Source organism: Mixophyes fleayi, chromosome 8 (assembly GCF_038048845.1).
Source record: "Mixophyes fleayi isolate aMixFle1 chromosome 8, aMixFle1.hap1, whole genome shotgun sequence".
NCBI classification, from domain to species: Eukaryota; Metazoa; Chordata; class Amphibia; order Anura; family Limnodynastidae; genus Mixophyes; species Mixophyes fleayi.
Genome location: NC_134409.1, coordinates 79,810,809 through 79,832,994, shown reverse-complemented (window position 1 = coordinate 79,832,994; position 22,186 = coordinate 79,810,809). Strand labels below are relative to the sequence as shown.

Genomic DNA, 22,186 nt, shown 5'->3' with positions numbered 1-22,186 from the left:
TAAAAGGAGAACGGGTACGTAATAGAAGGACAACTGGTACACCCTTTCAAGGACAACTGATACATACTGTTACCGCTACCAGCTATTATCATAAGCTTACAGAACTATCAGCAGAGGTCTTCACCTATAACAGCCACCTTTCCCATAGAGCTAGATATGCTCACAGGTACTCAGATGCCCCCAGGTCTTAAACGCAACATAGTGAAAGCATATGAGTAATGCCGCAGCATGAAAGAGGAGGTGATGACAGCAGGCAATGTGGTCAGGAATAAGCCAGGGTCCAATGGCAGGAGTGAAATCAGGTTCATGCAAAGATCAGGGCCGGCAGCAAACAAAGGTATCCAAGTTACAAGCGAGGGTCAGGGTCACGAGCAAATAATCAGAAGTCCAGGGACATAAGCCAAAAGTCATACACAGAAAGCAATCCAGGATTAAGCAGAGTAGTAATGAGCATGTCAGCAGCCAAGAACTGAACGCTATAACCGGCAGGGAGGCTAAGCTCTCCCTGCCTTATATACAGACATAGACCAATGAGAAGCAAGAGGGCTGGAATAATATACACCCAAAGCTGGGCAGTGCTTTTTAGCAATGCTTGTACATTGTCCAGCCGCCAGGTACTTGCATTGTCCCCTTAACAGCACTAACAATACCACTCATGTCATTACAGGGCACCGGCCACTCGATCTGTAGAATTTATTCAAAGTCAGCTTTTTCAACAGTCGGGGAGATGAAGATGTCGGGAATGGCACTTTCGTCATCACTGTGTTGGGGAAAGTAGTGTCGATGTCATGGTAAATCGGGAAACCGACTACTACCAGTTCCTGCAGTTCACGGATTCAGCTGGTTGCTAGACAAATAGTTGCAAGCTTCATTCAGTCTTCAGTCTGGCAGCCTTAGATGTGCAATCTCCTACTACACTCATGCAGCTGATCATCCTGCATTTCTGATTGGTGCTGCTGCCTTTATAAACCTCTTCCTGGCAACATAATAATGCTGGTGATAGTTCCTGCTTAACCAAGTGTGTCTTGTATCCTGATCTGTTCTGCTATCAGTGTTTGACCCAGATTGCTTTCCCACTGATAAAACCAAAGTTGCATATGTGGTTCCTTATTGACTGGCCAAGCTGTATGTATATACACACACACATATATATATATATATGTCATCCGCTCCCCCTCACCTCCTCTTGTCATCCGCTGCCCCTCTCCTCCTCTTGTCATCCGCTGCCCCTCACCTCCTCTTGTCAGCAGCTCCCCCTCTCCTCAGCCGCTCCCCCTCTCCTCCTCTTTTCAGCCGCTCCCCCTCTCCTCCTCTTGTCATCCGCTCCCCCTCTCCTCCTCTTGTCATCTGCTTCTCCTCTCCTCCTCTTGTCATCCGCTCTCCCTCTCCTCCTCTTGTCATCCGCTACCCCTGTCCTCCGTTCCTCCTGTTATCCGCTCCCCCTCTCAGTTTCTTCACTATAACACTGAATCAATGAAGACACATTTGATCGACTAGCTATTTGAAATGTGGAACCACACAGGTTTACTCTCTATGTTTCATATGCAATTGTGTAATTTATTGGGAGAGAACTTGACATATCAGTGTATACTTTTACCTTTATTCTGTAGTGAATATCTGTTGCCCTATAATTCATCATTAATGATAAGTGTCTCACTGTCTAAGTTTCTAGGGTACTGGGCGAAAACTTGACATATCAGTGTCCCTTATTTCTAGTGGGTTGTGAATATTCTGCTACACTATAATTCAGTACCAACGATAAGTGCTCTTCTGTCTAAGTGGCCGACGAGGCATGGATAGATTTGTACATAAGCCATCTAGGGCAATATTCTCTACAAAACCAGATTCCGCCAAAATTGGTAAACAAAAACAGATGGCCAATAAAAGGACCCCCTTCTCCCTCTCCACTCTATATCACAAGATGCCCCTGGCCTATCTAATCAAACACAATCCACTTCAATTGCTGAAATAGTTAAGGAACTATCCTTGGTTAGAATGCGAAATTCCATAGATTCAATGTTACAAAAAAAATCACTCTACTAGAATATCTACGATTGGTGACATGGATGATTCTATAATCGGAGGCCAAAATACCACTAATGTAAATGTCAATCTATTGCGACAGCTAACAAATAAGATTTATGATCTAGAGAAACGGAACCGCAGGAATAACTTGCGGTTCATAGGTATCCCTGAACAAATAAAGGGTACAACCCTATTGCAATATTTGTAGAACGATCTTATCTCAGCATTACACATTCAGGGTGAATTGAAATTCCCTCAGATAGAAAGTACATTGTATAGGACAAGAAAGAGATTCAACCTCTACTAGGTCACGCCCAGTGATAGCACGGTTTTTAGACTTCCGAAGAAAAGAGAACATCTTAACAGTCTATAGAAAAGAGAAATCCTTCATGGTGGATGACCATAGAATTTAATCATTCAGGACTATTCCCTTCAGGTAACCAAGAAAAGAAAAGAGTTCCGGCCTATTTGTAAATAGTTAATCGATAATGGTAAACATTTCTCTCTTATGTACCCAGCCAAACTTCGCATTATAGAAAATGGCCGAACATATGTCTGTGACGATCCGCAAACGTCCAGATTCCATATTCAGTTCGCTTCTTCCCAACTGGGATCTCCCACACTTAACCTCGCCTCCCCCGCCTTACTTTGACTTTTTGTAAGGGTATATGGTAGATAAAACCTGACAAAATAAAAAAAGGGACAAGGCCGGGAACCCATAACTGTTGCGAATACCTAAAAGGGATAGGATGATCATATGCTTTTATACTGTGAAAGCAATCAATCCTCCCATGCTCACCGTAACAGGGACTTGTTAACAGTTTCCAATTTGAAAGAGTTGACATGATTGGTTTTCTTCATAAGAAACATGTGCACTAGAGACTTTTACAGATACAGCGATATGCAATATATTATTTTGGGAGCCACCCTAATTTGCCTACATGAAGGTCCCCACTCGATAACTGGAAAACATGGGACTTGTGATTTTGGAAAGTGACCATGCTACTGATCTTCCACTAACTTGGATAGGTTAGCCACGCTGCTCTCTAATGGCCCCCCATTTCCATCAACATCACCACCGATAGTTTTATGGAATGTGAGTGGTTTAAACACTCCAGTTAAAAGAAAACGGGTAATCTCACACCTTAAACGTTCTAAATGTTTTATAGCACTGTTAGAAGAGACACATTGGAGAGATGGGGATGAATCTACTCTTAGAGCACACTGGATAGGAGACTGTATAGGGGCCCCGCAACAAATATCAGGGAGTAGCATTAGTTATATCCCGACATTTGCAATACACAATTCAAAATGTATTAACAGACCCGGGAGCACGATATATACTATTGCACTTGCTTATATTTGGCATCCGCTATACGGTGCTTAATATTTATGCTCCCAACTCTGGACAGGGTGATTTTCTCAACCAAATATCTCATATGCTGATACAGAAGGACACTCCAAACCTAACTATACATGCTCTTATTGATCCCTGGAGACTCTTTAATTCATCGAGTCACTCCTACACATTTCACTCAGGAGTCCATAGGCCTTTCTCTCGCACGGATTACTTTTTAGTCTCCCATGCAATGATCTCTTACTCTGAGATTGAACCTACAGTAATATCTGATCAAGCATTGATATCTGTCACAGTAAAACTGCCCATATCCAAACTACACACCCATACCTGGCGCTTCCCCTCACACCTCTATCTGAAAAGTTCCACCAACTCATTTAACATACGTGGAGTAAATATATGGATGACAATATAGAACATTGGGATGAACCCATATTGTTTTGGGAGACATCTAAAGCTGTTGTTCATCTTCGCATCATTGCTTATACTTCCAATTATAACAAGATGTACAGAGACAAATACAACTCTTTATATGACCATATTTACCAAAGCTATAGGATATATGTCTCTGACCCAAATAACGACCATTAGACTTAAACTATTAGAATGCCACTTACTTTCCAAAGCTAAATTACAAAAAACTAATTTTATTGTTGGAGAAATGATATAGGCAAACTTCTTGTCAATGTAGCCAAGCCAGTTAGGAGTAAAAATCACGTAGTGGCTCTGCGACATGACATTAATACAACTATACTGACAAAATCTGAAAAATTCCATGCATATTATTCAACCCAGATGACTTGCTAACTGAGGCCAGATTACCTAAACTATCTGAAGCCCAGAGAAAAATACTAGATGGTGAAATCACTGAATGTGAAATTACTACTGCAATCACTAATCTGCAATTACACAAGTCTCCTGGGCTGGATGGCTTATCATCTGAAAATTATAAATGTCTACAACCAGACATTACTCCAACATTTTTAGAACTATTATCACATATACACAGGGATAAACCATTGTATCCCACTTTCAACAAGGCTTACACCACCTCGGATCCCAAAACCAGGAAAAAAACAATACAAAACAAAACAAAAATCGGTAGCATCATGCAGACCAATTACTTTACTCAAACTTGATTTTAAATTATTAGCCAAGATTATGACTTCTCGCCTCCAATCTATGCTACCTTCATTGTAAACTAATCATCTGATGGGCTTTGTATCTGGACGTTATTCGGTGTAGGGCATTCGTAAAGCAATAGCAGCGGTGGCGTCACCAGCATCTGATTCTTCCTCCACGAATATTTTCTTAAGCTTAGAAGCCAATAAGGCATTTGACACTGTCTCTTGTACATACATGTTTGAAGTCTTGAGACGTTGAGCATTTGGTGAAACCTTTTCAGCTTTGATTTCTTTTATTCATCTCCTTTCACATGTCTCCTGCTAAATGGATTAATCAGTGAAAAGGAACACATGACTAGAGGCACACGTCAAGGCTGTCCCATGTCTCCATTGCTCTTTAATTTAGTTCTCGACCCCATGCTTAGAGTGCGCCAAACTTGGCAACTGTTTAAGGGCATCAGCATTGGCGACATGGAAGTCAAACTCTCCGCTTTTGCAGACGACATTCTAAAACACTTATCCAATCCCAAAGAAGCATTACGTCCCTTAATGGCACGTATTGATGAATTTGGAATACTCTCTGGATTTTCAGCAAATTTTGACAAATCACTAGCTCTTTATCTTAGACCAGGATATCTTCACCCCTATTGAGCAAAATAGATACCACTGAACTAGGTCTCCAAGGCTATACCTTACTTGGGTATCTGGCTCCCCAAAAATTTGAACCTCCTATATTGTCTCAATATTTCTAAATTGAGCAAAGAATTATCACGTGAGATTGCAAGATGGCAGTCTCTTAATCTCTCCTATATAGGTAGGGCAAGTTTATTGAAAATTATATAATTTCCCCGACTACTGTTGACACGAAACAATGTAGCAATTATAAACAAATATTTCCGCACTTTTTTGGGGGGAATTAAAAAAAAAATACGAATTGGCTTATTTTGGGTCCAACAACCTAGAAACAATGGGGGCATTAATTTTCCTAACATAAATCTTTATAACCAAGCAGACCAACTTAGAAATTTGAGAGATTGGCTGAAGGTGACTGAAACATAAGCCAACACTCCTTTGAAACAACAATTCATTCCAACATCAGCCTCTCTTCATTCCTACATATGCATGATCAGGAAATATCTGCTGAAACTCTAGGCAATGCTCTCCTACTTACCACTAGAAAATGATGGCACATTCTCCGTCATAAGTATAAATTAAACCAATATGTGACTGGATCACTAATAAATAACTTCTGGTATAAATTTATTTAAAGGAAATAGCGCAGGGCGCTTATTTATATAATTGCCAATGCACTTATTTTTGATATTGCGTGTATTTTGATATAGGAAATCTTTATTTATGAGACCAGGGGAGAAAATTAGTTTTTTTCTGTTTTAACCTTGCCAAAGGAAATGCCTTATTTCTGATGTATATATCTGATACAATGAGGCTTTATTCAGAAAGTCTTTTGAGTATTGTGAAGTGGGGAAATGACTTGTTTGGGGTTTGTATCTTTCTTTGGGAATGTGTGTTCTGCGACTGTCTGAAGAAAGAATTCATGTCAATTAGACCTTCTGACTTGCTAGTAGATCTCCTGCCTCTGAAATAAGATGCAGGAAATCACAGCAAGGTTTTTAAGATATCACAGATAAGTATAACTATTGTTAACTTTGCAATGCATGTAAATCTATGTTTTAGTGAACAGGTTGCATCCTGATTGTAAAAATAGTCTGTGTCCAAATCTGTATAAAAAGCACTGTGACCTACAGATTAGACCCAAAATCAAATCCGTTCATGGCTGTACACTGAAATGTATCATTCTGATGTTCCATCTGACCTGACCACTGATACCTTTAATCAGTGGAACTGTTCTTGTCAGGGCACCTGAGCGAAATAAAACATCACTCTTTGCTTCAAGACTCTGCTTGACAACTTCCTCAATATTGCTGTAATCCTGTGACCTGTAGATTAGACCCTAAATCTAATCCGTTCTCTGGCTGTTTCTAAGGTTGGACCCAGCTCTCCAGTACCACCGCTTTGCCGCTACCCAGCAGCTTTGCCCAGTGTGATAGGCCAGGGGGCATCCATCCAACAGCACCCTGATCCATAGTAAGCGGTCAGGGGTACCAGCCCAAGTGTACCAGCACTTTTATTAATATTTTCCTCCCAATCACCTTTCGGTCATGCAGCGTATATGCATTCAGACTGTCGGCCAATAGTAGATCTCAGTGTGACAGGTCTAATTACACTATGTGTCCGCTGTCATCTCCCTGCTGTGTGTGCCGGCTACCTGGCATTTTCAGTCAAATGAATCAGTTTTCTGGGTTACGTGACTCATGTCATAAAATAACTTATATGACCGTTATATAATGCTAAGTGAAAGCTGCAGTTTTAGAAATTAAAAAGTATTTCTGTAAAGACTAGACGAATCGTATGGTTTGGGATTGTGACTATACGGTTCAGTAATTTGCTTAAAGTGTTTTGTGGCTAAAAAGTATTATTCCCCATCCACATAAAAAACCTCTTATTATCGCTGAATTAGGAAGTGATACATTGTAAATAACATATGGGAATAACGTGGCCATCCTTCACTCAGGTGTCTCCAGTGAGAGGATAGCTGACAACTCAGAGCACCGGACTCCAGAGCTGCTTTCCACAGCTCTTTGCTTGTTTTAACAAGCTTGATAACCAGTGTAACAGGAATGAATGAATGAATATTGTACTGTCATTTTCTAAAGGACTATAGGATCAGATGAACATCACAGATCTGAAATTAAATCGTGTAAGTGTGTACACATGAATCAGCAGACTGATTGGAACTCAGTTGTTTATAAAATCGTTACTAATAACAAATTGGTTCAAAGATTTTGCAGTGTGTACCTAGAATGAACGTTATCCATTATAATCTCAAAGTCATTGTATAACCATTGTATTGCTCTCACTGTTTAACTGTAAAACTGTATTTTATTATCACATTGCTATTTTGAATGTTTTAGATTTGTAAACATGCTTAAATAAAAAGTTGTTTAAAAAAAAAAAAGATACAGCTAGGAACATTTTTTGCTTTCTATATTACTCTTATTATCACACAGTGAAGTCTTTATATACTTACAGTCCCTCTTCTTTAATAATTTCCATAAGTACAGCTGGAGTACTGTGGGATTTTCTCTTGTCATCCACTGAGATTAAAAAAAAAAAAAACAGCATCAGCATACTGCAACAATCATTATCATCAGCGATTTATATAGAGCTACTATTTACGCAGAGCTGTACATAGAACTCACTCACATCAGTTCCTGTCCCATTGGAGCTTACAGTCTAAATTCCCTAACATACAGACACACATATCGAGAGAGACTAGGGTCAATTTGAAAGCAGCCAGTGGCCTACTAGGTTGTTTTTGGAGTGTGGGAGGAAACCCTCGCAAACACGGGGAGAACATACAAACTCCATACAGATAAGGCCATGCTCAGAATCGAACTCATGACTTCAGTGTTGTGAGGCAGAAGTGCTAACCACTAAGCCACAGTGCTGCCCTCAATTTTGTGTCAGTATTTAGAAAGAAATGGTGCTACAGGACTATGAAAAATTGCACAGTTTTGGTATCTTCAAATTTAAAATTGTAATTAGGGCAGATAAACATTTAAAGAATGTATATAACATAACAAGGACCTGAAAGAATATGAATTCAGCTGAGTCTTGCTGGATGTTACAAATCAGCTAGGCCACACTTACTTACTTATTGGAGGTTAGAATCACAGTTCATATAAATTTGAGATGCTCACTGACCCCTGTGAACTGATTTTGGATCTGGATTAGCTTCGTGTTTTGGTTTTGGCAAAACCGCCCTCGTGTGTTTTGTTTTTGGTTATGGATCTGTATTTTTTAGAAAAATTGCTAAAATCACATAATTTTGCTCTTTTTTTGTTCCTACATTATTATTAACCTCAATAACACTAATTTGACAATATTATTTTCATATACTTTCAGACAAATACTGCAGCGACTTGGCTGGATGGTAAGCGACAGAGCAATGACTCAAACACACGGCAGTTCCTAGCACATTTAGGATACATTGGCACACAGCAGTGGCAGAAAACAAAAGTGGTGCAAGATGGAATTGTCCTTGGATCATGAAATCATGTATGGTTCATTTGAACTCTCCAACTGTTTCTTGGATAAGTAAGGTAATTCTACAGCTAATACATGGCAACGAGTGCTGACCCCCCGGGATGCATGCTTTTATCAGACCCACGCCAATCCAGGGTGCCAGACAATGCACTAAAAAGAGCCAATGTAATTCCCAGCAAAAAACGAGTTCAACAGTGAGCTTCGAATCAGCCCAGTTCTCACAAAATTATAATCTAGTTAGGTACCTTTTATGTATAGTGCAGATTACAAACACTTGATGAAACAGCAGCAAAGTGGAAGGTAGTACATATACACGTCTATGTAGACATCCATGTTTACATTACTTCTGCAAGTAATGTAAGCAATGTTGTTCTTTGTTAATAAAACTGTTGTTCTTAGATCCTGGTCTATAGCTTATAACAAAACGGAAGCGAGTAAAGAACAATGACCAATGGGTTTGCCTTGGATTCAGATGTTTTGCTGTTTCAATATATTGAAGTGTCTTATGGTCAGTGATAACTGAAATGAAATGGATGGCTCCTTCTAGCCAGTGACACCATTCTTCAAAAGCCCATTTGATGGCTAAGAGTTCTCGATTACCAACATCATAGTTGGAAACGGCTGCAGAAAACTTATGGGAGAAAAAGGAATAATATATCCAAGGAAGGATACACTATGAACTTCAAACTCGCACTTTTCAAGCTTGGCAAACAAATGATGGTCCCGTAATTTATGGAGTACTTGCTGAACATGGAGCCGGTGCTGCGACAGCGAAGGGGAATATATCAGTATGTCATCCAAGTACACTACTACGAATTGATCAAGAAATTCCTGTAGAACTTCATTAATGAGATCATGGAAGACCGCTGGGATGTTACAGAGACCGAATGGCATAACTAAATACTCGTAGTGGCCGGAATTGGTATTGAAAGCTGTTTTCCACTCCTCTTCCCTGATGCGGATGAGATTGTATGCCCCGCAAAGGTCAATTTTGGTGAAAATGGTAGCACCTCTAAGTTGGTCAAACAGAGCCGAGATGAGAGGAAGTGAGTGTTATGGCCACCAGTGTGTCACTAGCACAGGTTCAGAATCCAGGAACAGGCAAAACTCATACACGGGTAATCAATCTCAGGTTACAACACCAAACACAGGAACTGGAGCAGGCAGCAGTACTTGAACAGAACATTATAACCGGCAGTGAGACTCAGTCCCCACTGCCTTAAATAGTCCAAGTAGCCAATCAGGGAAGAGCCCTGCCAGAATCCCCAGGAGCAGCCTAATAAATACATAGCCCTGCTAACCAATGAGGGGAGAGTGTGCAGTTGCTAATTAGTGCCTAGCCCTGAGCGGCTGGTCCTATACAGACCTGTGCGCGCACGCCCGCCTGTTTGACAGCTGGCCAGGCGCGGCAGCAGGAGAACTCCAGCGTCCCGGGACGGCCTGGACGCTTGGCTAACAGTACACCCCCCCCCCCTCTTGAGGAGGGGTCAAGGAACCCCGACATCCAGGCTTCGTGGGAAGCTTCTTAAAAAATTCTTTAATGAGTTTCTCAGCGTGAAGACGCCTCAGTGGAATCCAACATCGCTCCTCAGGGCCATAGCCCTTCCAATGTACAAGGAACTGGACTTGGCCTTGAACCTTCCTTGAGTCAAGGATCTTTTCGACGATGAATTCATGGACTCCGTTCACAATCAGAGGCCAGGCCCATTAGAGGAAGGCTGGTTAACCTTGCTGGGAGGAACAGTTTTTTTAAGAAGAAAACAATGAAATGTGCCGGGTATTTTTAAAGAAGGTGGTAGTTTAAGCCTGAATGGCACTGGATTTATCTGTTTCTCAATCCAAAATGGTCCGATGTATCGGGGCCCCAGTTTCTTACAGGGTTGCCTCAATTTGATGTTCTGTGTGAACAACCAGACTCGATCCCCCACCTTCATTGAACACGGACCATGATGGCGATCAGCAAAGGATTTGGAGTTGTGGGAGGCTTGACCTAGTGCAGAGTGCACCTTTTTCCTGACAGACCTCAACCTGGCAGTGAAGGCAGGTGTTCCGGAATCACCAACAGGAACAGCAGAAGAGAAAGAGTTAGATATCGTGTGGAACCCGAGGGTGCAGAAGAATGGGGATGTGTGTGTTGCGGAATGGCAGGAATTGTTGTATGCGAATTCCACCCAAGGCAAGAGAGAGGACCAGTTAGTGTGGAACTTGGAAACATAGATGCGCAGGAACTATTCCAAAAACTGGTTGGTTCTTTCTGTCTGACCATTCGATTGAGGATGGTAAGCTGAGGACAGACTGATTCTGATTCCGAGGGAATTACAAAAGGACCTCCAAAATTGTGCAATAAACTGGGACCCTCGGTCCGAGACGATGTCCTCTGGAAGGCCGTGGAGACGGAAGATATGTGTAAGGAACAAGGTGGCCAAGCTTCTGTTCATCAGGTAGTTTGGGTAAGGATTCGAAATGTGCCATCTTACTGAATCGATCAACGACTACCCAAATGGTGTTATGACCCGAGGAAAATGGAAGGTCAACAATAAAATCCATAGAAAGATGGGTCCAAGGCCTGCTTGGAGTTGGCAAGGGTAACAGTAGACCAGGAGGACGGTTTCTAGAAGATTTGTTTCGGGCACATTCTGGGCAAGCAGAAACGTATCCCTCCACATTGGAAGACAAGGTGGGCCACCAAAGCCAGCGGGAAAGAATTTCAATGGTCCTATGAATTCCAGAATGACTTGCTGAGTGGGTATCGTGGCCCTCCATGAGGACAGATTTTCTTAGATGAACCGGACAAATAATTTATTAGCAGGGGTCTGGACTGAAGCAATTTTCTGGAACTGGAGAAGTTTGGCCCCAAGATCCCGGGTTAGACCAATATGAATGGAGGTCGAGAGAACAATAGGCAGTGGGTCAGGAGACTGAGGATGACATGCCATGAAACTTCGGGACAATGAATCGGCTTTGGTGTTTTTTGAACCTGGACGGAACGTGATAAGGAACTTAAACCTGGTGAAAAACAAAGTCCAGCGGGCCTGCCTGGGATTCAAAGTCTTTGCGGTCTGGATATATTGGAGATTTTTATGCTCAGTGAAGATGGTAATGATATGTGCGGCTCCCTCTAACCAGTGTCGCCATTCGTCCAAGGCCCACTTGATAGCCAGCAATTCACGGTTTCCAACGTCGTATTTAATTTCAGCGGGCGAAAATTTTCTAAACAGGTAAGCAGAAGGATGCAATTTTTTACTCTGCGGGTCTCTCTGCGAGAGAATGGCACCTCCACCAACATCTGAGGCATCTACCTCCACAATGAATGGAAGTTCCGGGTCAGGGTGTCTAAGAACTGGTGCAGAAATGAATGCAGCCTTGAGGGAAGAAAAACTTGCCAATGCTTCTGGGGACCACTCAGCTGGGTTAGCTCCTTTTCGGGTGAGGGCGGTGATAGGAGGCACCAAAGAGAAAAGTGAGCCAAATAACCTTCGATAATAATTAGCGAAGCCAAGGAATCTTTGGATCGCCTTCAAGTTAGTAGGGAGGACCCAGTCTTGAATTGCCTAAACCTTAGTGGGATCCATCGTGAATCCTGATAAGGAGATGACATACCCCAGGAAGGCCACTGTGGAAACCTCGAATTCACATTTCTCCCGTTTTGCGTAGAGATGATGTTCACGTAATTTCAGTAGGACCTCGCAAACATGCTGACGGTGCTGAGACAAAGATTGTGAATAAATTTGGATGTCATCCAGATAGACGACAACTTTTTTTCCAAGGAATTCCTGTAATACATCACTGATTAGGTCTTGGAAGACTGCCGAAGCATTACATAAACCGAAAGGCATAACAAGATACTCGTAGTGTCCCGACTGAGTGTTGATGGCCGTTTTCCACTCGTCCCCTATTTTGATTCGGATGAGATTGTAGGCACATCTGAAGTCGATCTTTGAGAAGATGGTGGCTGCTTTAAGCTGGTCGAACAGGACAGAAATAAATGGCAGATGATACTTATTCTTAACAGTAATATTATTCAGACCACGAAAATGCAAGGTCTAAGGCTGCCATCTTTTTTAGATACAAAGACGCAACCAGCTCCTACGGGAGACTTAGAGGGGCGAATAAACCCTTTTTTCAGGTTTTCCACAGTCATAATCCCGATGTGGCGGAAGGAAGTCGGCTTTCTTCTTGCAGAATACATCACTGAACTCCTGATAGGGTGCATGTAGCAATTCTGGACTAGGCTGGAGGGCTCTAAGGGGTAGAGTCAGGCAGGAAGCGGAACACTCTGGGCTCAAACGGACGATCTCCCCCTTCTTCCAATCAATAAGGGGATTATGGCTGCGAAGCCAAGGATTCCCCAGAATAAACGGAGCAGAGGGACAAGTAATGAGGAAGAATGAGAGCTCCTCTGCATAGAGAGCTCCTATGGATAACCGAACCATTGGAGTCTTCGCAAGTATTCTACCCCCAGGCAAGGGGTTACCATCCAAACCGCAGGTGGTGATACTTGATCCTAACTTGATATCCGGAATGTCGAGCGTCCGAGCCAAGTGCATATCCAGAAAGTTACCCGCTGCACCACTATCGAGAAAAGCTGCAACCTCCACGTACTTATTGCGGAAGACTAGACGTCCAGGGACCAACAAACAGTTTTCCGAAAAAACTATTTGAAGACCTAAGCGCACCTCTTCGCCAGCGGAGGCAGACGATAAGCGCCCACCTGCGAGGGTTCAGAGGAATCCAGAAAAGTAGAACCAGAACTGGGTGTTGAGCAAGGAGGTGTTGAATCAGAGAGAAGAAAACTGAACAAGAGTTATCAACGGCCAATTTTAATGACAAGCTGCATCAAATCTTCAAGTGAGGCAGGTACAGGATACTGAACTAGGGAGTCCTTAATTTGCTCGGTAAGGCCAAAGCGGAATTGACTCCGCAGTGCCGGATCATTCCAGGCACTATCAGTTGACCATTACCGGAATTCCGCACAATATTCCTCAGCAGAATGATGTCCTTCCCTTAATGCCCGGAGAGGAGACTCAGCTGAGGCCACTCTGTCTGGGTCGCCGTATAGCAACCACAAGGCCTGGAAGAAGGCATCTACGGTTTGTAAGGATGGACTCGTTGACGGAAGGGAGAAAGCCCAGGACTGGGGATCGCCCTGAAGTAGAGATATTACAATACCGACTCTTTGCTGTTCAGAAACAGAGGAGCGTGGTCTCAGGCGGAAGTATAACTGGCAACTCTCCTTAAAATTGCAGAAGGTGGACCTACTTCTCGAGAATCGATCGGGCAAATTCAACTTCGACTCTGGAGAGACGCCGGAGGAGGCTTGCTGAGGCTGCAGGTTTCTGGAGGCGTCTTCTTGAGCTGACAAGCGATGAGATAGGCCCTGCACAACTTGAGAACTAGCCTGGATCTGGTTAGCCAGGACCTGGGCTGGAGAAAGGTTCGGGTCGCTGTTGTCCATGGCAGAATTCCCTCCAATCTTTACTGGCCGGTTATAATATTATGGCCATCAGTGCGGCATAAACGCATAGAACAGGTAGAAGAGGTCTTCACCTTTAGTAGCCGCCTTTCCCGTAGAGACTGGTTATGCTCACAGGTACTCGGATGCCCCCAGGTCTAATGCTCAGAGTAGTATGAGTTCATGCTAACACGGCAGTGCACAGGTACAGGAGGTATCACATGGAGTAGCGGTAGGCCAGAGATTAGCGGACTGGACAGAGCACCAGAGAGTATGTCAGGTACAGGCAAAAAAGGGTCAAGGTCACAGGTTCAGGATCCAGGGACAGGCGATAGGTCAGGGTCAATAGCAGAGGTTCAGAATCCTGATACAGGCAATAGATCAGGGTCACTAGCACAAGTTCAGAATTCAGGAACAGGCAAAGGTCATACGAGGGTAATCAATCTCAGGTTACAACACCAAACACAGGAACTGGAGCAGGCAGCAGTACTTGAACAGAACGCTATAACCGGCAGTGAGGTTCAGTCCTCACTGCCTTAAATAGTTCAAGTAGCCAATCAGGGAAGAGCCCTGACAGAATCCCCAGGAGCAGCCTAATTAATACACAGCCCTGCCAACCAATGAGGGGAGTGTGCGCAGTTGCTAATTAGTGCCTAGCCCTGAGCGGCTCGTCCTGCGCACGCGTTCGGCTGCTTGACAGCTGGCTGGGCGCGGCAGCAGGAGAGGTTGTTGCCAGGCAACCGGGATGAAGAAATTGGGAGTGACGTCTCGGTCGTCATAGCGACGGCCGGGACGCTCGCAGGATAAAGGTGAGAGTCGCAGTCACAGTGGGTAGGTGTTTTTAATACTGATTTTGTTAAGACCTCTGAAATCAATACAGGGACGTAGTCCACCATCCTTCTTGGAGACGAAGAAACAGTCAGCTCCCACCAGATACTTTGAAGTCCTAATAAAGCCTTTTTGTAAATTCTCTTCGATGTATTCCTGCTTGGCTTTGGTTTCAGGACCAGAGAGTGAATATAGTCTTCCTTTTGGAAATTTTGAGCCCGGAAGTAATTCGATGGCACAGTAGAAATCCCGATGTGAAGGCAGAATGTCAGCCGCTTTTTTAGAGAAAACATCCCAAAATTCACGGTACTGAGGGGAAAGTAATTCCGAAGCAGGCTGTAGCATCCGAAGAGGCAAGCTCAAACAAGCCTGAGAATAGAAGGAACTCCACTGGGTAATCTCCCCTTGTGCCCAATCAATTACAGGGTTATGAAGAAGCAGATAGGGATGCCCCAATATCACTGATACAGACGGGCAATTAATAAGGTAGAAAGACAGAGTTTCTGAATGAAGGGTTCCAACTGTCAGGCGTAGCGGCGGAGTTTCATACCTTGACGGCGGAGTTTTCAAGACCTTGACGCCTTTGAGTGATCCTCCATTTAGACCACATACAGTAATAACCGTACTGATACTCTTGAAGGTACTGATACTGCAGCAGACTCGGCGAATTCAACGTCCAGAAAATTTCCAGTGGCACCACCATCAATGAGGGCTGAGATATCAACGGAATGAGCACTACAACCAAAAGTGATGTGTGCGTGAACCAACACTGCATTTTTAGAGGAGATAATCTGCAGACCTCGGTGAACCTCCTCTTTATTTCCTAGGCCAACTCTTTTCCCGACTTGTTAGGACAGGAATGTGAAAAATGACCTTTGATGTCACAGTAGAGGCAGAGACCTTGAGACCATCTCTTGTTCTTTTCTTCAGAAGAAAGGCGGTATGCTCCTAATTGCATGGGCTCTTTCATGTCAGTAGATGCAGAAAACAAAGCAGAAGAGAAAGATGGTGCCTCTTTTTCCGCCTTCCTCTCCTTGATTCTTCTTCCAATCTTAATGGCGCGCTGCATGAGGGTCTCCAGAGATGTTGGAGAAGGGTACTGTACCAGAGTGTCCTTGATCTGTTCTGACAGTCCTGGGCGAAACTGACTCCGTAACGTCAGATCATTCCATTCGCTGTCAGACGACCATCGTCTGAATTCAGCACAGTATTCATCAGTAGAGCGCCGGAATTGCTTCAAGGCCCTCAGAAGAGCCTCAGCAGAGGCCACTCGATCCAGGTCATCATAGACAAGACCCAAAGCATTTAAGAAAGCATCCACGGACTTCATGGTTGGACTCATTGGAACCAGAGTAAGAGTCCATGACTGGGGATCTCCCTGGAGGAGGGAGATGATAATCCTGAACCTCTGTTGTTCTGAGCCGGAAGACCGTGGTCTCAGACGGAAATAGAGCTTACAGCTCTCCTTGAAATTCCGGAACAAAACTCTGTCCCCAGAAAACCGGTCCGGCAAATTAAAATTGGGTTCTACCGCAGGAGCCAGTGTGACTTGTGAAGTTCTTGCGGATTCCTCTTGTGCAGACAGCCGATGCGCTAATCCCGGAATCATCTGCGACAGGGTCTGAATTTGGCCAGCCAGAACCTGGGCTGGAGTTGGGTTGGTTCCATTTTCATTTATCCCAAGGATTCCTCCTGGAAATTTTCACGGTCGGTTATAATGTTAGGCTACCGGGCTGATAAACTTGCAGAACAGATGAATGAGGTCTTCACCTATAGCAGCCGCCTATCCCGTAGCGCTTTATGCACTCACAGATACTCAGAAGCCCCCAGGACTTAACTCCTAGCGTAGTGCAAGTTCATTAAACAACACCGCAGCGGCAGGCCAGAGGAGGCTGAGTAGATGGTAACGGAAATGTAAGCCGAGGTCAGGGGTCACAAGCAGGAAGTATGGGTAAATAACACGCCAAAGGGTCAGGGTCACAGGCAAACTGAGAAGTCCAAAATACAAGCCAAAAGGTCAGGATCACAGGCAAACAGGCAGAGTCCAAGGTACAGGCAAGGGTCACAACAGCAGATCAGGTATTGGTATCCAAGAGCAGGTCAGCACAGCACAGGACTGGAACGCTATAACCGGCAGGAAGGCTAAATCCTAATGATAACCAATCAGGGCTTAGCCCTGTAATTATCCCCAGGCCCTGGTTAATTAATAAGACCCAGATTAATAAGCTCGCAGGCTATAGGAGTTCCAGCGCACGAGCCCGCCTGCCCTGTATTGACGGGGCGTGCTGAACAGAACACTCGGCGCCCGGCCGTTGACGGTCGGGCCGAGAACCCAGAAGTGATGTCCCGGTCATCATGGAGACGCTAGGGAGAGGGGCAGTGAGTTGCGGCGGTGCCAGCGGCAGCCGCGCCTCCCAACAGTTGCATCCTCTATTGGTGCATCATCAGCTACACTTTGGCTGTTCTGCAGAAATGCTGAAAGTGGCCTTCTTTATGGGTACACTATCAGAATGGTCTGGATTACATATAGCACTCGTGGATGGACTCTCCTCTGGGATTTGTGTTATTTCTGAATCTGAACATACATTTTCCTCTAATACCTTACTGTTTCCTCCAGCTCGGCTTTTACACGTAAAAGTATTTGGACACCACTTTTGGAGTCTGAATGACAAGGTCTTGCTTGGTCACTATTGACCTTACAAGAAGATGCCTCAGTAACAGTTGCAGAACTCGCACTCAGAGAAAAGTGAAGGCCTCATTCTTTCTTTGCCACTGCGTGTGTAGAATGGCATGTTGGCAATTTTATTTTTTTCTGCAGATAACTTTGCCTGGATTACAGGTCTTTTTTTCTTGACCATGGTAAAAGGTGCTTTTTTTTCATTTTTGTTTCCCTGACTTAAAAACACTATGCACTTTTACATAGGCTTTAGCAGATGACGTAGAAGGATTACTATCATCATGACTGGTGCCAGCAGCTGCTTGGTGCTCCTGCTCTTCTGTGTACTGCTGTGAATCCATTTTGATAACACTGTACACTATGACTGCAAAGTCAGAAGAAAAGACTGCCAGCCTTAGTATTTGTATTTCAGCAATGACAATTAGCAATGTAGCAATATAGCTCTCCTCTTTGTATGTTACCTATATAACACTGTACATTATGGGACTGCAGATTTAGAAGACCAAGCCTGTCCTATTAATTCTATATCAGCAATGACAATTATCAAAGGAGCAATGGAGCTCTCCTGAATGTCACTGTAGACTTTGAAAAACACTGCTACCCCCTCCTCTTTCTATTCTACCTATGTTGCTGCCCAACTGCTCTAAGACTGTGCTACTCCTTCTGTGTCCCTTTGTGAAATGGCGCTGGATCGCCGTGGAGGCCGGTACCTATAGAATCCAAAACTTGTGAGATTCGAGATCCGACGCAGTAACGATGACGTTTTACCACGTTTTCAATTCCGAAAAGGCGTAAAGGTACCGAGCACTCGGATATGCTAAGTTCGGGTATGTTTGGTTCTCGGGGAACCGAGCCTGAGCATCTCTAATATAAATAAAAGTCTGCCTAACAAAATGGACAAACACAAATGTGAAACATTTCAGTCTAAATGTGTGTAATTTTTGATGAGATTTACAAAGAATAAATTGTGCTAACAAAGCAAACAGAGCAGACCTAATATCAAGTCCTAAAATTTGTTTATACAGACCTGCCTATTTAGCCACCAAATGTAGGTTATCTTAGGCTGGTGACCAGGGCCGGACTGGCTAGATGGGCCAGTCCGGCTCCTGGCTCCCCCCGAGTCTGGCTCTGGCTCCTGGCTCTCACCCGATCCAGCTCCCGCCCCGATCCGGCACCCGGAGTTTCCGATGCTTTTCTGGAAAACTGCACATTATTACTTTCGTGCGGCTGCGCGATGTGACATCGTGACTCAGCCGTCGTGATGTCATGCGCAGCCGCGTAGGAGCCTCTGAATGCGCGATTTCACTTCTGGGTGCGCACAGTGAATGCCGGCAGCCTGCTCAGGTAATTTGTTTATTAATTTGTGGTCGTCCTTCGTTTTAGTTTTAAGCAAAAAAGAGTAATTTCCAGGGGGACTAAGTAAAAATTGTTGCAGAGGGAGGCAATGACTGCAGGGGGGTATAAGGAAATTACAGCGGGGGGGGGGAAATGGGTATAAGGAAATTACTGCAGGAGGGGGGGTATAAGGAAATTACTGCAGGGGGGGTATAAGGAAATTACTGCAAGGGGGGGTATAAGGAAATTACTGCAGGGGGGTATAAGGAAATTACTGCAGGGGGGGGTATAAGGAAATTACTGCAGAGGTGGTATAAGGAAATTACTTTAGGGGGGTGTAAGGAAATACCTGCGGGGGGACTAAGTAAAAATTATTGCAGGGGGAGGCAATGACTGCAGGGGGGGTATAAAGAAATTACTTCCGGGGGGGTATAAGGAAATTACTTTAGGGGGTGTAAGGAAATACCTGTGGGGGGGATAAGTAAAAATGGTTGCAGGGGGGGGCAATGGCTGTAGGAAAGGGCTAATGAAAATACCATGCAGGGGGGAGTAAGGAAAAATGGCTGCCGGGAAAGGGCAATGGCTATAAGAGGAGGAAAATGACTGAAGGTGGGTAGTTAAATGAATTTTGCTATTATTAATAAACAAGTTTTTTATCTATACATATTTTGTTATATATATATATATATATATATATATATATATATATATATATATATATATATATATATATATATATATATATAAAATCAATTTATATACATCTTTATATAATTTACTCCCCACAACGCTGTTTTTGTTGTGTTTAGATGCGTGGTTTAGTTAGAGGGAGCGCAATAGTCCATTTTAACAGCTGCAGTGGGAAGTAATAACTATTTTGGAAGTATACAATTTATTTTTGTGTATCTGAGTTTATTCCCCGTTTGAAGTTATTGTAATGAAAATACCTGCAGGGATAATGAATTGTCTTAGGGGGTATTTATAAAATAGAGCAGCTTTGGGGGGCATGATATCTTTATTGTGTGGCGGTTACATGGATGCTCTCTGTGGTCTCAGCGATCACTAGAATATTAAATACTAGTGAGATGGGGCTGGTAGAGGTTTGTATTTGATTGATCACAAATGTTCAGATATTGCTTATATATGCCTGTACAATGGGGTAGTTTTATCTGTCCATACTGGAGTGTTTTGTTTGAACTAAGGAGCCTAATCAATTTTTACATTCTCAATACAGGACTCCAACTTTCACAAGCCAGCGAGAGGACAACAAAGCTGCAAGGGAGAAAGCAAGAACAGGTAAGAGACAAGAGAATCTGCTGACTTATGGGGGAAATTCAATTCCCCCCGAAGTACTGCGGCGTAAAAGGCATTACCGTTATCACGGTAATACTAACCCGGCTGCCTGCTCGCAGCTCAGGGAGCAGCGAGCAAAAAGCCGGCGTTAAAACTACCGTAATAGCGGTATTTATGCGCAATATTACCGTAATAATTGTAATAGCGCGCAGACCGCATTACTTTTTCAAATAACTCGGCCAATTCAATTCCCCCCATGGTTTGTTTAAATTGCAGTAAATAGGCACTTTATTGCAGTTCTGTACAATGTTTGTTTTACATGTTAATTTTATATGTTATATAAAATACTTAAGTTAGTTTTGATTTGATGCTGTGGCGTACGTATATTATGATTCAATAAATTACTATGGCCATGGCGTCTCAAAATAATTCCTGACTTACATGGTTCATGGAAGAAGTAGCATGGACACATTATACATTGTATTTTAACAATAATTGTTTTTAAAAAAAAAACATGGTTTTGTGCATTCTCCCAGTGCTCGAGGTGCATTGCACAACAAGGGAATTGATCAGGGTGGGCAGATGACCAAGCGTAATGCGTAAGTTTGTGCTGAAGCTTCATATTGGACTGCACCAGCAACGCCACTTCAGTGTTCAACAACATCGTGCATGGAGCCCACAGCAGGTGGGCCTGTGTGCTGTAAATGCCAGGGCTGATTTTTAGTCCCAGTCCAGCCCTGCTGGTGACCCACTGGCATTAAGAAAACACCAGTGACACAGCATGTCAAACCCAAGTAAATAGAGCAGGCAGTCCAAAAAAAACAATGACTCTCATAACCGCAACAGAAGTGACATGATAAAGGATTAAAGGAGACAGAATGTGTTTTACCCAGGGCACTCAGTGAATTAGCACTTACTGGTAAAACTGAAACTTTATTAAATTCTTGCTAAAAACAATTTCTATTATTAGAAATTCTTAGCTGTAGCGAAATATTTAAAAACAATAACGTATAAAGTGGAAATAAAATAAATATGTTTAAAATGGTGACAAATTCACCAAGCCTCAATATGAAATTTATTATTCAATCACAATAGTATATCTTATGTTATAATCATCATCATCATTTATTTATATATTGGTAAGTATAATGTCTTATAATTCACTATTGCCAGATAGAATAAATATTCACAGCAATGATTTTGCATTTTATTTAATTAATCGTTGCAAATAATCTCTACTTCACATTGTCTGTTGATTGCCATCAACAAATTTCAAGATATATTGTCAATTATTAGATCCACTTCTTACATCTCCATGAAGAGCTAGTCAGCTAGATGAAGATCAAATCCACAGCAAATATTAGATTATAGATTTTCACTATTGTGTGTAAAAATGCTTATTAGTATTATTATTATTATTATTATTATTAATAATCAAAATTATTGTGCATAAATATACATCATCACACATCTCTACCAATATATGCTAGAGGACTTGGATGATTCATTGCTGCACTAACAGTTATCACTTTTTTCACTGCCAACATTATTAAAGTCCACTTAAGGAATATTTAATGGACTTATGATATCACATTTATTATCATCTTAGCAATGTACAATAATAATTAATATGATATATGATGGAATGATAAAGAACACACATTATATCACTCATGAAATTATTGATTATGGATATTTTCTTTTTTTAGGTTAATATCACTGAGAGATTAGTCACTATAATTAAATTGTTCCATATAACATATATATTTTATCCATATAAACTTATATCATACAATATCGCATTCATGTTAAAGAAAAGACCATGTATGATCAGCATGATCATATGCCCGGCAATGCATACATTGTGATCAACATGATTGTTTTGACAAAATACTTAATATATATGGTTGTAACGTTATATAAATACATAGGAAATATGCAGCCTTAATCTTTATTGTTGCAATTAC

General features: G+C 42.7%; 1 protein-coding gene across 1 annotated transcript in view; it reads right to left on the bottom strand.

The window, feature by feature from the left end:
• The window catches only part of SLC25A17 (solute carrier family 25 member 17), a 197,688-nt gene that overhangs the window by 122,152 nt on the left and 53,350 nt on the right, over positions 1–22,186 (bottom strand). Inside the window, exon 3 of the mRNA XM_075182792.1 lies at positions 7,616–7,682. Within this exon, the coding sequence (XP_075038893.1) occupies positions 7,616–7,682 (67 nt within the window). The remainder of the gene's footprint in view (positions 1–7,615; positions 7,683–22,186) is intronic.